We start from the raw sequence: 15,774 nt of genomic DNA on the forward strand, positions 1-15,774 counted from the left end.
GCAGAGACTGAGCAGCCAGGTCACAGGAACAGACCTACTCCTGTTACTAGGCAGATGCCAGGAATTCAGTGGAAACAGATGAAAAACAAGTTTACAGAATGATTAACTTGGGACTCTGGCACGACTCAAAGCAGAGCACTGGGCAAGATGGGAGAGCTGAGAATTATTGTTGTGCAACAGCTCAGAAATGGGTCTGGACAAACAGAAATTATTGAAAAATCAAGTCCTGCTCCTTCCCCTAACCTCAACAGGTACATTCTCACACCTCACATTTACCCTCTCAGACCCTTTAGACCAGAGGTAAAGATCACAAGCTCTGGCTTCTATCATATAGGATCCCTTTATGCTGTAGCACCACTGCGTGAAGAACAGCTTTGTTGTGTACCCACATTCCTTGAATTGCACATCCACAGCCCGTACACACTGGGCAGGCAAATCCTTAGTTAAATATCTCTTTGTCCTTGCCATTTGCAGAATCTTCACACGCACAATAACGAACCCCAGATCCCTCTCCTGCTCTAATAAAATACCAAGCAGGAGTCAGAAACGTGCACTGGTGGAAGGTCCACAGGCTGCCATACAGGAAACATCTCCACCTTTGTTATTTCTTGCCAAGGCTCTAGCTTATATTGAGAACAGCTTTCCCTATGTCAAGGGAAAAGAGCCAATAAACATGTGTGGAAAAAAACCCATGATGCTAATTTTGGAATACATTACCTGGCAGAAATACAGAAATATAGAAAGACAAGGGGAAAATAAACCTTGGGGAATACTGAAAATCCTGGCGGGACACAGAGGTAGCAGCAAAAACTGATATATTTTTAGGCAAATCCAAAACATTGATCAAGACATGACGAAACCTCCAGGTAGCCATGGAGGAAACTCCACCTAAAGGTGTGAGGCAATGTCCAAAACCAGCCCACAGCCAGCTGATGGCTCCTGCTAAGGAAGGGGAGGAGGGAGCTGCAGGCTGCAGATGGATGGACATCAGCAACAGGCTTTCTCTGGGCTGAAAGGACTGTCCCAAAGCAAGATGAGAGTGTCTGTCCAAACTGAGTGATCTCAGAGCTGCCTGACAGGAGTGTGGGTGCTCTGATGCCAGGTAGGACACAGCTCCTGATGGAGGGAAAGCTGCTTCCTCAGCGCCGCAGAAAGCAAAGCCAGGTGCCCAACCACGATCATGAGAGTGTTGCTATGCTAAAAGACGGAATCATTGCCTTACTTAAGACACCCAGAAGCCCAGTGAGAGCCTCTCTTCCACCCTCAGCCCCACAAATGAAGAAATGCACATGATCCCATACCACAGCACTCCCGAGGCCCCAGATGGAGCAGGAAAGCACATGGACGGCAGCCTGCGCTGACACCGCAGCAGGAGAGCGGGTGTCATGGGATGCTAAGGTTGCCATGGCAATGTCCTCACAGCACGTAACATTTTGACACTGTCTGTTTGGCGAGCAGCAGCAGCGATGTGGCAGCCTGCAAAGGCAGGAGGAAGCGGCTGTTCGAGTTTCGCCACGCTCGTTCCTGCAGCCGGCAGCCAATTCAAACTGTCTGGGCATTGGAGTTTGACCAACCTGGCAGCTCCGCTTCCTAAAGTGCACGAGGAAGCTTTTAACAGCAACTGCTCCATAAATCACCCTGATTTAACAGGCTCTGTCTGCCAGGCTGAGCGCTGGCCTGCACGCCCACTTTCAGCACTGCCTGCCCTGCTTTCCACACCAGTGTTCTCAGTGCTCCCCTACTGCATTTGCAGGGAGGGTCCCAACAAAGGCAGGAAGGAATCATCTATCTGACCCCATGTTCTCAGAAGGCTAATTTATTACTTTATGATACTGTATTATACTAAAGAATACAGAAAGGATACTTACTAAAATGTTAAAAAGATAATAATGAAAACTTGTGACTCTTTCCAGAGTCCCAACACGGCTTGGCCCCAGTTGGCCACAGAGTCAAAGGAACTCACACCAGAATCCAATGAAACAATCACCTGTGGGTAAACAATCTCCAAACACATTCCACAGGTGAGCACAACACAGGAGAAGCAAATGAGATAAGAATTGTTTTCCTTTTCTCTGAGGCTTCTCAGCTTCCCAGGAGAGAAATCCTGGGTGAAGGGATTTTTCCAGAAAAAGGGAATGCTACTCTCCCGTCCAAGTTCAACTTCTTGAACTGCAGGGTCCCAGGGAGGGTCTGCTCCTCTGCTCCAGCTGGCTTTGCACAACCAGGGCAGCAGCCTCAGCCCCACACTTGCAGAGCTGTGGGGTGATCTTCTGAACTGCCAAAAGCAGACACGGCCCCAAATCCCATTCACTTTCAACAAATACCAGAGACCAAAACTCATAGGCATTTTTGAAAAAGCCCAGCTTTGCACATTTAGCATTTAAAACAAGCACTGACTCTTGTAGAAACCATGCTGACAGCAGAATGCTTGGTTTTATCTCAAGGTACATTAGATAATGGGATCTAAGTCTTTCTTCTTTACTTACATTACAACAAAAATCCTGTATCTGGAGGGGATGTACTGCGGACTATGTGATCCACAAAGACAGATGTGTGGGGACCAACCCACACAAAAATGCCTGGGTTTTTGGCAAAGATACCAAATTTACCATTGAAATGCAACAGTGGGTTGTGACAGCAATTCCTGCAAATCCTTCTGCTTTGGAGAGATCTGGGGGAAAGCAGAATACTGACAAGCTTCAGAAGTTAGTCTGGAGCACTGTCTACCCTTATTGTGAATTTAATTCCAACTGCTCTAAAGGTGGAAGGACTCTGCAGAAGTGGGGCAGAGCAGTTGCTCTAATCCCACAGGCTGCTGGAGAGGTCTCAGGGCAGGAGGTAGCAGAGCTTCAGCAGAGGGACAGCAGCACAACCTGAACATAAGGGACAGGGAAAGCTACTGGATCTGAGTAGTCATGATACTTTCAGGCATTAGTGAACTACAGCAGCTGGAAATCCAACAGGCATTAGAAAGGAAAACCTTCTCTTTTCTTCTGACAATCAGATTAAAACACAAATTTGGATATAAAGCAGCCACCTTACAATCTTGAGTGAAGGTTTCCTAGCTTTCCGCTGGAGCTGTGATAACATGCATAAAATAGAAGAAAAGAAAGGTAAATAGTAAAAATAAAAGAAAGAAAGAAAAACCCACCCACACAATCCTCCCAGGATGCTGATAAGTGCTAAACAAGGAGCTGGATTTACAAAAGGAAAAAAAAAAATCTTAATCTTCTTAGACATCTTGGCTGCAACACAATTAACATGTTTTGCATCCACGTGGCAGGATACATTCCCTGCTAACTGTAAATATGCATACTGCTGGTGGGCAGCTGGCACAAGTCCCACACCACTGGGAAACTGTCACCACTGGGAAACTGTCACCACTGGGAAATGTCAGCCTCATCCACATTGCCCAGGGAGCTGAGCGAGGGGCAGCCTGTCCCCACACTCCTGTCCCTTGCTGACACTGCTGCTTCCTTGCTAAGGTGGGTCATTCCGCAAGTCTGAGCCCACCAGCAGCTGAGCTGCTGCTCCTCAGAGGATGGGCAGCTCCAGAGGGACACCACCACGTGTTCCTTGGGCAGAGAGACTGGAACCTCTTAAATCAGATGTCACCAATGTGAAGTACAATAAGAACCACTATTATCCTCATTCCAGCTGCTAACTGGGAATGACAGCCTGGCAGTCCCTTGACCTGAGCATCACAGATTGAAGTGATGAGAAGGTGCCTGACAAAACAGGCCACTCTGAAAGCAAAGGCTTTGAAGGATGCTGCATTTCACCTCAGTTACAGTCTCATCCAGCTCCCAAATTCATCCACAAACATTGCTGCATTTCTGGAGCCCAGGGGATAAAGCATCTTATTACAGACATTTACCCCACTTCCCAATCCCACAAATATCCCATAAGCATGGGTCTCAGTAAACGACAGATATTGAATTCAGACCAATACTCATGGGATAAAGTAGCTCAACCATCCAAATCAACACAAAGAAAATCACTAAAGGCACATGTAAAAACCAGTAATTTCAGAGCACTAAAAAAATTAACATACAAATGCCAGAAAGGGAATGAGTAGCCAACAGCACTCATGCTGGAAATGATCTGGAAAATAGCATGGATCATACCCTGAGTATTAGCCAGGAGCAAGAGTGTGTATTTACAGAAATACTGCATACAAAGTGTGGGAAACAAATACTCCTCACTGCAAGGGGCCAGACAGCAACCAGGGCACTGTCCACACTGCTCCTCCTGCACAATCCCAAATCCAGCAAGAAGGCCAACAGGACATTTGAAAAACTGCTTTATGCAAAAAAAAAAAAAAAACCAATGAGAACAACAAAAAAAAGACCAACAAAAAACAAAACACCTGATGAAAACAAAACCATCCATCAGGTTTCTTTGGTCCAAACAGCAAAAGGAGGGAGAGAGATGCCAGGCAGCACTGGCTGTCATTACAGCCATTTCTTGGCTTGGAATTACTGGCACAAGAAGGAACAGCTTTGTGATTTGAAGAGTTGCTTTGAAGAGCAGTGATCAATTGCTTGCAATGTTGCTGGGAGCAATGCAATAGCAATTCACTATTTCTATTCAGATTTAAGCTAAATTTTAGGGTAAACTATTCTTCTGATTAGGAGTAGATTAGTTACTGAGGGAACGGATATAAGTGACCCCCTCTACCTCTACATTTGCAAGAATAAGGACACAGACAATAGCTGAAGTTCCTCTTAGTCACAAAACAGCTTTGAGAAAAATGTGTCATTTACCTTTGTACACGGTGTACTCTCCAAATTGTTGAGCACTCAGACATTTTAGACCGGTTTCTCCAAGGCTGTATGAGTGCTCTGTGTTTTGGACAAAGCCGATAGAACACCCTGATGGCATGGAGGTGGAACATTATCCATCTCAGGGATTTAACTGTGCCTGGATCTGACTATAAGGTAGGCTACAGAGCTTGCCACACCCTGGTGTGGTGGGGCTGTATCAGGGCTACTCAGCCTTTACAAGTGTGCTGTTTTGCAGAAGCAAAGCCAAAGATAAAACTTAAATGCAGATTTCAAGGCATGGTTTGACAGACAGCAGAGAGTGCCTAATTTGTGTGTCATCAGCAGATGACTTAAGCAATGCCACAACCGATGGATCATTGTGTTGCAGAACCCCGGTCGCGACAGGTGCTGCCATACAGTGTAGCAACCTCCCAGAAAATAAAACCAAACCCCAAGGGAACGTCATCTGGATAGATGGGATATTCAAAATGTGCTGAACACTTCCGCAGAGGAGCAGAAATCCTTATTCAAATATGCTAATGGTGCTTCTCAACAGATGTCTGTGGGAGAGAGGAGGAGACGGCAGGGCTGAGAGCCTTGAGTGAGTCAGGTCTCACTGCCCCACCAAAACCATCAATGACTTACAGACCATTTCCTAAATTAAATTGTTCACATTTCTAATCTAACTGAAGGCATTCAAATATAAGCAAATAGTGCTTCAGAAAACAATTGCACAGATAAATTATTCCTCAAGACAACTACTCCAATCAAACTTAATTCTTCCCTACACAAAGCAGATCCACACATTCTGTCAAACGGGAATGTTGAAGTAGTTACAGCGTTTCACAACTTGTCCTGATGCAAGAATCTGACAGAGCAAAGATTTTTTTTTTTTTTTTTGCCTGGAGAACAGAGTGCTTTTGAATTAATAAATGTTGCATTAGAATTAACTGCACATGAAATAGAAGTAGTAAAAAAACAGTGTCTCCTAGACAGAAAGCTTTCCAGGGACAGATTCTTCTACTTGGAAACCAGCTGACAGCAGAATAAGAGAAAGAGACATCCTTTTCCTGTGGCTGGCAGGGGTCACATATAACCCACCCTCAACAACTCCTGCACACACGGCTGGAACTCGGCATCATCCTCTGAATACCTGGAAGTACGTCAGGCCACCTTCGAGGGAAGGAGACACGATGCTGGGCTCTCCATGACTGCAAGTGCGTGCTGCAAAAGCCCAGGGGACAGCAGAGCCACCATCACGGCCCATGGCCACATCCCTGTCCCCCGTAAACCCACACCCAGATGAGCACCAAGGGAACTTTTACACAGCACTTTGTGGCACAGCGCTGGAGATCCCCACGCTAGCAGCTGCTGCTCTTCCTCCCACCTTACATCAGTGTTTCTAACAACTCCCAGCACGGCACAGGCGGATGCTGCTGGTTGGGGGGTGCTGGAGGGCTCTGCAGGACGCCCCATGGGAGACAGGAGTGGGAAGCAGCTGGTGGCCCAGGAAGGCAGCCTGGCACGCTGAGCCCTGACCGATGCCACGTCACCCTTCCCCGCGCTCGCCCATCTGTCCCACCGTCCCCATCTGCCGGGTTCTGCCACGCACCACGAGCGCCCTGGGACTGACGCTGACATTTTGCTTTGCCTTTCTACAGGCTCAGCATGAACCTGGCCCAGGACCACGGCTCTCACGTGCAGCCACAACACCAAGAGCAACACAAACAAGGACAAGGTTTGGAATCGCTCGCTCCTCCTGCTGACTCATTCTCAGCCTCCCATGGCCACTAAAGACTAAACCTGTTGTCTGTACCTGCGGTCCCCTGATCACACGTGCAGCAGCAGCAGGGCCTGAGAGCAGAAAGCTGCTGCAGTGCACAGGGCAGGTAAGGGACAGCAAGGATTGCTCAGCTCTGCCTGACCAGGTGCAACCACGGTGTAAGGATCAGTCGCTGTATTTAAGATCGGGATTAACTCATAACTGGGTCTGGGATCACCAGCCCCTGCAGGTCTCACCCACAGCCTCTTCTTCCAGGCTGCTGGTCCCTTTCATACACTCTCCTCTGATGGAAGACTGATCTGACAGCAGCTCTTCCAGAACTGTTCTCATTTTTTATTTCAACTTAATCTATTTATGAAACAAACATGTTTACCTAGAGCTAGAATGCGCCCAGCAGGGAGAGAGGCATTTCTTACAATCACTAGGATAACCAACAGCCAAAGATACACTCCTTACTGTGCAAGAAGGGGGAAAAGCCCTGGATTTTACTGCCTCCTGCACCAACCAAGAGAACTGGCACTTCTGGGGTAATGTATGGCCAGGTCAGCTCTAGGGGCTATCTTTGCAGGGATAAACTCTCCATTCATTTATAAAAGATTGGTTAAAAAAATTGCTAACATTCCAGATGGATGAAAAATTTCTCCTGCTCCCTGTATGTCTGCCACATGAGTATGGCTACCTATCTTACAAACTAACAAAACTGCTTAGAGGCTTCCAGAGCTCCAAAAATTAACTTTGGATGAAGGAAAACCAAAGTTAGCCCAAAAAGGACTTAACACACTTGGGCTATATTAAAAAAAAAAAAAAAAAAAGTAAAAATGGACTAGTTAAGTCTTGAATCATAATTTTCTTTTAAACCATATGTACCCCAATACAGTGCTGCAACTGAGATATATCCATGGCAACATGAAAACACACATAGGGGCTCTCTCTATTTAATAGCTTTGTAACGCTTAATGTTTGAAATTATAGAGCAGGTCAATGTTTAAAATTATGAGGAAGTTCAATATATAAAACCCAAACAAAAGAATATCCTAAACTAACCTAAATGTCCACAGCCCCTTCTTACGCCCCAATAGTTCAAATGCCTTTTATCAATCCATTAAATTAGTATTTCACATAGTTTCTCTTCAAAGCAATTGATCGTAACACAGTGCCTCTGCCAGTACTTTATAATGTGTGAAAGCAGCAGCCTGGGCTGAATTTTATCTCTAATTCAACTCTTTTCTGAATGAGCAGCTGACACAAGGAAGGCTTACTGTCAGTATCTAGGAGACATTTTGACTTTGGAAACCATTTTCTCTCTGCTAGACACTTGGCTCCAGCTGGCTGAGACACGATTTGATTCTCCTGTCTTGCAGCAAGGACAGGGTTCTGCCAAGCTGGACAGTCCTGTGCTGAGGTCCTGACCAGGGAGGGGACACTTGCCAGTCCCTCACAGCTGCTCTGTACCTTCCCCTGCTGCCTGACCAGAGCAGCCCTGCCCTTCACACTTGTGCGTGCAAGGAACCCGGTGTAGATGCTCAAGCTGGATCTGGATTCCAGGGTAGCTGCATGTGCAGTGTGACCCATGGCTACAATTCCACATATCCAAATCTGCATCCCTGTCAGGGCATGCTACAGATGCTTTCTTCCAGTGCAAGCAGGTGTCCTTCCCAAGAAAACCAGGCTGTGGGATGAAAGGAGCTGGTGCACTGCAGGGTCTCACCCACTCGGGCCACAGCACAGCTGGAGCACACACCCAGACCCAAGAAGTGCTGCTGAGCCCTGCAGTTTAGGTACAAGAAAGGAAACCCCATCCCTTTCAGTGGTTTTTGGCATTTACCTACCTGTCTTTCCTTAGGTGTAGCTCTTGTCCTCTGTAGTACACAGGGTTCTGGTCTGGAAGCTCTCACCCCTCCAGAGCTGAGCACTGTTTCTGACTTCCCAACTCCCAGAAGGTTCAGCACTGCCACATCAACTGTCCCAGCTACTCAAAACACCTCCTCTCTCCTGCTCAAAGCTTGCTTGTTCTGCATGTGCAGCTCCAAGTCAGTTGTTGGTACTCTCTACAAAATCCTTACTTTCTGTTCTGCTTTAGCCATGTTTACAAACTTCATCCTGAACTGGGGAGGGCTGTGCTAAGGCCACCATCAGTCAGAGAGGGATTTCATACACCCCATTCACCAGCTTTCATTATGAGCTGCACCCAGGGGCACCACAAGCTGCCTACAAGGCACGTGCCCACAGTCATCATGGATCCTGTTATTAACCTACACACTTGGCAGTTCAGTCCTCAGCAGTTTGATTTCTTCTGACACGTTCCCACAGGAATATCAGCATTCCAAACAGCTGATTCCAGCCAAGACCAAACGTATGGCAGATCCTCAGAACAGCTCAGATTTGTGTTCACAAGATCTGTGTCAGAAACAGGCATTCTAGAAATGTGCCCACAAAGAGTGCATGACTGACTTTTACCTCTTCTTACTCTACTGCTCCATAACTGAAATGTAGGATAGACATTTGCATAAGTTAAACCAACAATTATTCTGATAATAACTGCAGTTTAAAAGTCCTTAAACTTCACTGACATTGCTGGGGACCTCAATGGAGCAAAGACAGTGGCACTCAGCCAGCAGGAAGGCCAGCAACATTACCATGCTGAGATCAAAAGAGTTATTAACCCTGAGTCCTTGCTGAGTGCCTTTTGGTTATTTCAAAGCCCCACTGCAACTTCCTGGCAAAAAAAAGCTCCTCATTTTCTCAGAGCATCTTTTGTAGATGCAACTGAGGAATGAAAAGGGTATTGGAACCCTGAAGCCTACATCCGCCTCTTCGGAGAGACACACGGACATGAAATATCTGAAACTCCACCACCCTCATGCTTTGGAAGCACTCAAATATGATCCTGTCTCTTGCTCCAAGCCCTGTTGCTTTCCTGCCTCCACTGGCTGCCGGCTTGTGCACATGAAGAGATCATCTGCACCCAGTTCACTGCCCAGAACCCCATCCAGACACACTGCAGGTCTACCCGGCAAAGGAATTGTGGAAGATGAGGAGAGTCTTCTCACCTTATGTCCACAAGGACAAGCAAAGAAGAACAAAAGAGCCATGGCAGAAAAGGAAATATTGTATAAGTAAAAGTAAATTCCTTATTTGTCAAAACCAGAGTCATTTTTCCAGACTAAAAGGATTCTGGATGCCAGAGGTATTGTTACCACAGCCCAAATGCAGCCACGGCTCTCAGCACATTTGTGAATTTCCTTTTAGGCTCCTTTGATATTACCCACCCATAGCAACTTAAATGAAACACCTCAAGAATTTTTCTTGTTTGTACATTTAAACGATCATTAGGCCGTTTTCCCCTTTCAGAGGAAAACATCACATTTCCCTGAAGCTTGGCCGGTTATCAGCTCTTCTCCTTTTTCTGTAGGACGGCTATTCTCTTAAAGATGTGGTTCTCAGCTTCAGACAAAATGGATGATGTGTCTGTTTGAAATAGGATTGTTTACTTTGTCAATGCCCCTGGGATCAATTTCATTTTTTTTTCTGCCTCCTCCTATAGAGAACATCTTGCCAAGTGCAGTATTCATCTCCCTGAATGAGCTATCGAGATCTATTTTCTTGACAGAAATCATGCTGCAACCCAAACTGATCAGAATCTCTCACTATTTCAGAAGCATGCATGGGTATGAATAATATAGAATCTTATCTGGCACAATTTCAGCATTTCTCTTATAATTTCTCTTTCATGTAATCTACTTGCTTGAGAAAATTATACACTTGTAGTTTTAACACCAAAAATAAAAAGCAGCACACGTTCCTCCTGGCTGGTTGCTCATACATGTCTGAGCACACACTCACAGGCACGAAATAAAGGAGCAACACTGCAACATCCCCATCACACTGAATCCACCCTGAGCAGCTTCACTAACGAGACAACTCACACAGGCAAGATCTGCTCATAAGCTGCTGGAGAATGAGGTTTTAATTGGAGATTTATTTAATTCAGAGACAAGTACTTGTGTTGTATTAAGAGCAGCTTATTAACATTCATGCATGAACATTCACTAAGTGGGAATAAATACAATCCAGTGCAAAAATGTTTTTTGTTTTTAAGCGCTGGAAGAGGAAGCAGTCACCTAAGCTATCACCTTGCTCAGGGCAGAAGGGGTTGGACAGCAGGGAATGAAATGCTGTCCCAGGCATTGTGCTGGGTTCTCATACTTGAGCATGTCTCACTATCAATCATTCCTGAAGCAACAGCGCTGAGACTTCCCAAAGCTCCCGTTATTGTCTTCTACGCTCCTCAGCATTCGAGCCAAATCTGAAGTGCAAATAAATCATCAGCAAAATTTTAAGACAAAAATTTTAAAAACTACATCTGTTGGAGGAGACAATCTTCTGCCTGCCACCCCTGCATGATGCTGATGACAAGTCTAGGTTAATCACACAGATGATGAATTGATTCTTACGTCAACTCCTTTAAAAACAACATCGTTACAGGTGTAGCAGCTGGCGGGCTGATGTATTCCTGCTGGCATCTGCACATCTCGGGATGAGCCACTAGACAAAGGAGCATGCCGGCATTTTGAGGGATGCAACCATGACAGTCGGCGTTAAAATACGCCTTAGTTACCAACTTTTATTATCTGCCACTCACAAGACTCACAGGTTCAGTCTATGGTACAGCGTGCGCTGGGAAAAACACCCCTCAATTAGCAGGAAACCACCGGGAATGGACAGCGGGCTCTCCGACCGCTCTCCATCCACTCCCGCGCCCGCCCTCCCTCTCTCCCTACCCACGCAGCGGCTGTGCTGCCCTCTACTCCCAGCACCTTCCCCAGCACCCACCATCCTTCCTCGCCCCTTCAACCCAATGCCTCTCCTACTTTTCCCTACCAGAGTCCCTCTTTTTTAAGCTTGATCTCATTTTATGACTGCCACCAACTGTCTGAGCGAGGCCAGAAAGGTCTTTCTGATGCCGGCAAAAAAAAAAAAAAAATCACCGCATCCATTCGGAAAGGCTTTTGTTTTGGGATTTACTCTGCCCCCACTTAAAAGAATCCCATTATTCCTCTCTCCAAAAGCAGCATGGTGTGCGGCGCTAACAACCCCTGGGAACAATCAGCCCGAGAGTTGATGGTGTATAAATCAGAGTGGACACACCATCCGGCAGGATGGACGCCTCCTCCCTGAGCTCTGCCCTTCATTCTCACCGAGGAGGATGGAGGGTGAGCCGCTCCATTTGCAGATAACCCGTGTTTCCTATCGATTAGCAGCCGGAGCGTGTTTCACCGCTGGAACACGTTCCCACTTTTAACCTCCACAGGCACACGCATCCAGCGGTCCCCGGCACCCCTCGCACACGCGCGGGGATGAACCCCCGGCCGCAAACCCCCGGCGGGGTCGGGGATGGCGCTGACACGCCGCACACCCACCCTCGCCTGCCCACGGCGGACGGACACACAGCCCCGGGAACCGCCGCCCCCCGGTGCTCCCCGGCCCCCCGTACCCGCGTCCTCCTCGTCGAAGCTGTTCATGCAGGGGAAGTAGATGGCCAGGGCCTCGAAGGAGGCGGAGAGGCTGAGGCGGCTCTGCGACCGCTCCATGAAGAGCCCGGGTCCGGGGGCGCCGCCGGGGGTCTCGCCCGCGGCCGCGGGCGGCTTGGCGAGCTTGGCCGCCCCATTCTTCACTCGGAGCACGGCCCGCGGCGTCTTGGCGGCGGCGGGGCCGCGCTGAGGCGGCGGGGAGAGGAGAGGAGAGGAGAGGCGAGGCGAGGCAGACGGGAGCGCGGAGCGGCGCGGAGCGGAGCGCAGCCACCTGCTGCCGCCCGGCCGGCCCTGCGCGCCGCCCGCCCCCGCCCCGCCGCTGCGCCGCCAATCGCGGCCCGGGGGCGGCACCGGCCCGGGGCGGCCGCGCTCCCCCCGCCCAGCCGGCCCCGGCCCCGGCTCCGCGATCCGAGCGGCTCCGGCTCCGCGATCCCCCCGCCCGCCCGGCCCCGGCCCCGGCTCCGCGGTGCCCCGGTTGTGTTCTCGCCTTCCCCGGGCCGGAAAAGATGCTGCGCATCCCGAGCATTGGGATAACGCAGGTGTAGGTTTGCTTGTGAATTGATGTGAGAAAGTGAAATTGACAGAGGAGGAGATGCAGGAGGAAGAGCGTGGTCCTGGCTTTGATCTGAGTGCGACGGCAGGAAACAACCTTGAAGGTTTCAGGTGTAGAACCTTTAAGGTTTCTTCCGAAGGAGAGGGGATGTAAGTGACCCCGGTGTGAATGGAGGAGCAGCCCGGCTCACAGCCTTCTCCCACATACTTCTCTTTAGACACACACAAAATCCCTTTCCCAAAATATAGAAGCCACTATTTGGTTGTATACAAGCTCCCAGGCAGAAAGCATGCAAACCGAGAGGTTTTCCTTGGTGTGTTACATTAAATGGAAGGCTGGTGCCTGTTGTGGCTCAGCATTAAGCCCATTCTGCAGCACACCGTGGGATAGAAGCTGCTGTGCTCTGTGAAATGAGCAAATTTCAGATCCTGCCCCAAGTCTCATTTTTTTCTAAAAAGCTTTATGGAGAATTAGTGGCTCAAGACTGCCAGCTGTCCACAGGTGCTGCCTATGGCAGAGACATCACAGCATCTCCCAGTCCTGCTTTGGGCAAGAAAACACAGTATAGCCTTATTTATTCAGTGCAACAAAACCCTGGGATGGTATTAGACAGAGTGTTTTCGTGGTCTGCACAAAAAGGTTGCTGTTCCCTCAGGGAACAAAAGAAGATGTTCCTTGTGCTTGATCTGTCCCCCCATCCTGAAAACTAAATGTCATCCCCCTGAAATGACAGGCCTGTTTGTGCTAATCCAAAAATGCATATTAAGAATCCAATATCTCCCTTAGGAAAAGTGTGGCCAAACAGCCTGTATTCTCCATTCTCAAACAGTTAATACATCAATCCATTAAAAGTTTTCTGTCTGCTGAAAGTCCTACCAGAGCTGTATTGTGTTTGAGGCTGCCAGTGCCAAGAAGCAGCAGGAGCAGGGCTGCTCCCAGGGAAGGGATGCCAGGAGCAGCCTCTGCACAGGACAGGGACAAACCTATGGCCAGGCACAGTCCCCTGCCATGGGAGGGGGAGCAGGAGGTGATGCCAGTGGCTCCTATCAACACACCAGCTCCAAAGTCATCCATGGAAAGCCGAACATCAGTTCAGGAACAGGTCTGAGACAGTCTCACCTACAGCCCAGGCAAGAGCTAGAAGCCCCCCAGGCTTGGAGGTTAAAGGGAGCTCCTGACAGAGAGAGAGTAAATGTGAGGCCCAAATGAAGGTTTTTGGGGCACTTATGACCAATTAGTGCACTCAGCCCTGACATCCAGGTTCTTCATTACTGGCGATGCATCCAGAATGGCAGAGATCATATGAATATCAGATGCCAAGATGAGTTTGCAGGACTTCCTAAAAGAAAATATGTTATTTAATTCAAAAACTAATCAAAACTTGCTCTGGAGTTAGTGAGTTATATGAATTACTTCATCAGAGCTAGGCTAGGCAGGCAGTAAAGCAGAAGGAACAGAATGAACTTATTACAGACAATGATATCTCCAGGTCTGAGTTTTGAAAGGCAAAGGAATCAGTGAGGAATGTATTACCATATGTTTAAGAAGAGATTTCAATAGCACCAATCAAGGCATTAAGAGCAGCTACAGGCACAAATTTAGTTGCATTAAAACTGTTAAGACAGCTCCTGTCTACCAGTCCTGCCAGAGGAGCAAGAGGCATCTGTGAATCAAAATCTGCTTCCAGGTTGCCAGGCACAGAAGTTACCTAAAAGTGCTGACAGCTGGTTTGGGTTTTTTTTTTTCATTTAAAGACTGCAATAAAAAATTTAAATGAGGAATAGAAGTTTAATCTCAGCTTTATGCTGTGTCCATCTAAATTGCTCATTTCACTACATCTTGGAAGCACAGTGATGGCAGACACAGGCCTGCAGAGTGAATCTGTCTCCAACACTCTGCTTTCTTCACCAGCATACTAGGACTGAAGACCCTTCTGCTTTTAGCACTTTGAGACCTCCTTTTGAGGTGCTGAGGAGGACCATCATCATCCCCCCCCACCTCTGTGCACCTTTCTCCATGCTCATCCATCTGCCAGCTTCTTCCAGAGACACAGTCTGAGCTCCTTGCACCTGCAGAACTCAGCACCACTGGGTCACACTCTCTAAATGCTCCTTTTGTGCTTTTTTTTCCAGGCTGTCTTGCACCTCCCTCTTTACTATATCTGAGGGACCAGCCATGCTTGAGTCCTTCTCTGCTCCTGTCTGCCACAGATTGGCTTGGCCTGAGGGCTCTGAACATCATTCCTTAGCTTTGGTGTCATCTGCTTCTCATTTGACTGCTACATTTTGCTCCTCAGGGCCAGGGCAAATATGTGTCCTGCAGGGCTTTTTTATTATTGGCTGGGCCAAAACATCCTAAACCAAAACCATCTGCCTTAAAGTGAGCCAAAAGGCACTGACAGCTGGAAATGGGATGGACAGTTAAAGGCACAATGCCCTCCAGATGCCTGGAGGAAACTGTTTGTTTTGGCTGCCTGTCTAAGGGAAACAGGGATTTGCAATGAAGCTGGAAATTGTTAATCTCTAAGAGTTCTTCTTCAGTGATGGACATGGACAGCAAGATCCTTGGGAGGGACTTGCAGAAGTGAGGATAAACAGGGAGGAAGATTCCTGTGATGTTGTAAATAAGCTGAGGGTGCAGGCGAGAACAAATAAACTCCAAGATTTACTGCCTCCAGAGCAGCAGGTCTGTGGCTGCCCCAGTGGAAGTGGTTAATTGATTGTTTCCCCAGTGAAGCAGGCTCTGACCAATTGAACCATGGAAAGCTCTGATAGATTTTTCCTGCTGGCTCTTTCTCTTCCCACTAGTCACGTAGCTTATATTTTTGCCTTTACTCTTAGGTGTCTGGGTCAGCCTAGGAAGTTCATTTTTATACTGGAGCAAGAGCATATGCTGCCCTCTCCCTCTTGTACTCCCTGTGGTTCTGTGTATGCCTGTTTGGAAATAAAACCAAACTCTCTGATTTGTGTATGTTTGCTCTTTCTGCTCTCTCTGCCCACTGCTTGCTCAAAAAATAGTCCACATGCTGGGAGCTCAAATGCAGCACAGAAACAAGCCCTGCTAGTGAAAACACATCTCGTGCATAAATCTGCTCAGAGTAAATACAGCATTCCTATGGGTGAGGAGGGCTGGGCTCCTCCC

General features: G+C 47.9%; 1 protein-coding gene across 1 annotated transcript in view; it reads right to left on the bottom strand.

Moving 5' to 3' along the window:
- Positions 1–12,140, bottom strand: part of RIMS4 (regulating synaptic membrane exocytosis 4) — a gene marked incomplete at both ends in the record, with an annotated part of 48,404 nt that extends 36,264 nt beyond the window's left edge. The window contains one exon of the mRNA XM_084218060.1: positions 12,044–12,140. Within this exon, the coding sequence (XP_084074186.1) occupies positions 12,044–12,140 (97 nt within the window). The remainder of the gene's footprint in view (positions 1–12,043) is intronic.
- Positions 12,141–15,774: the final 3,634 nt, after the last annotated feature.

This window comes from Fringilla coelebs, assembly GCF_963513975.1.
Source record: "Fringilla coelebs genome assembly, chromosome: 18".
NCBI classification, from domain to species: Eukaryota; Metazoa; Chordata; class Aves; order Passeriformes; family Fringillidae; genus Fringilla; species Fringilla coelebs.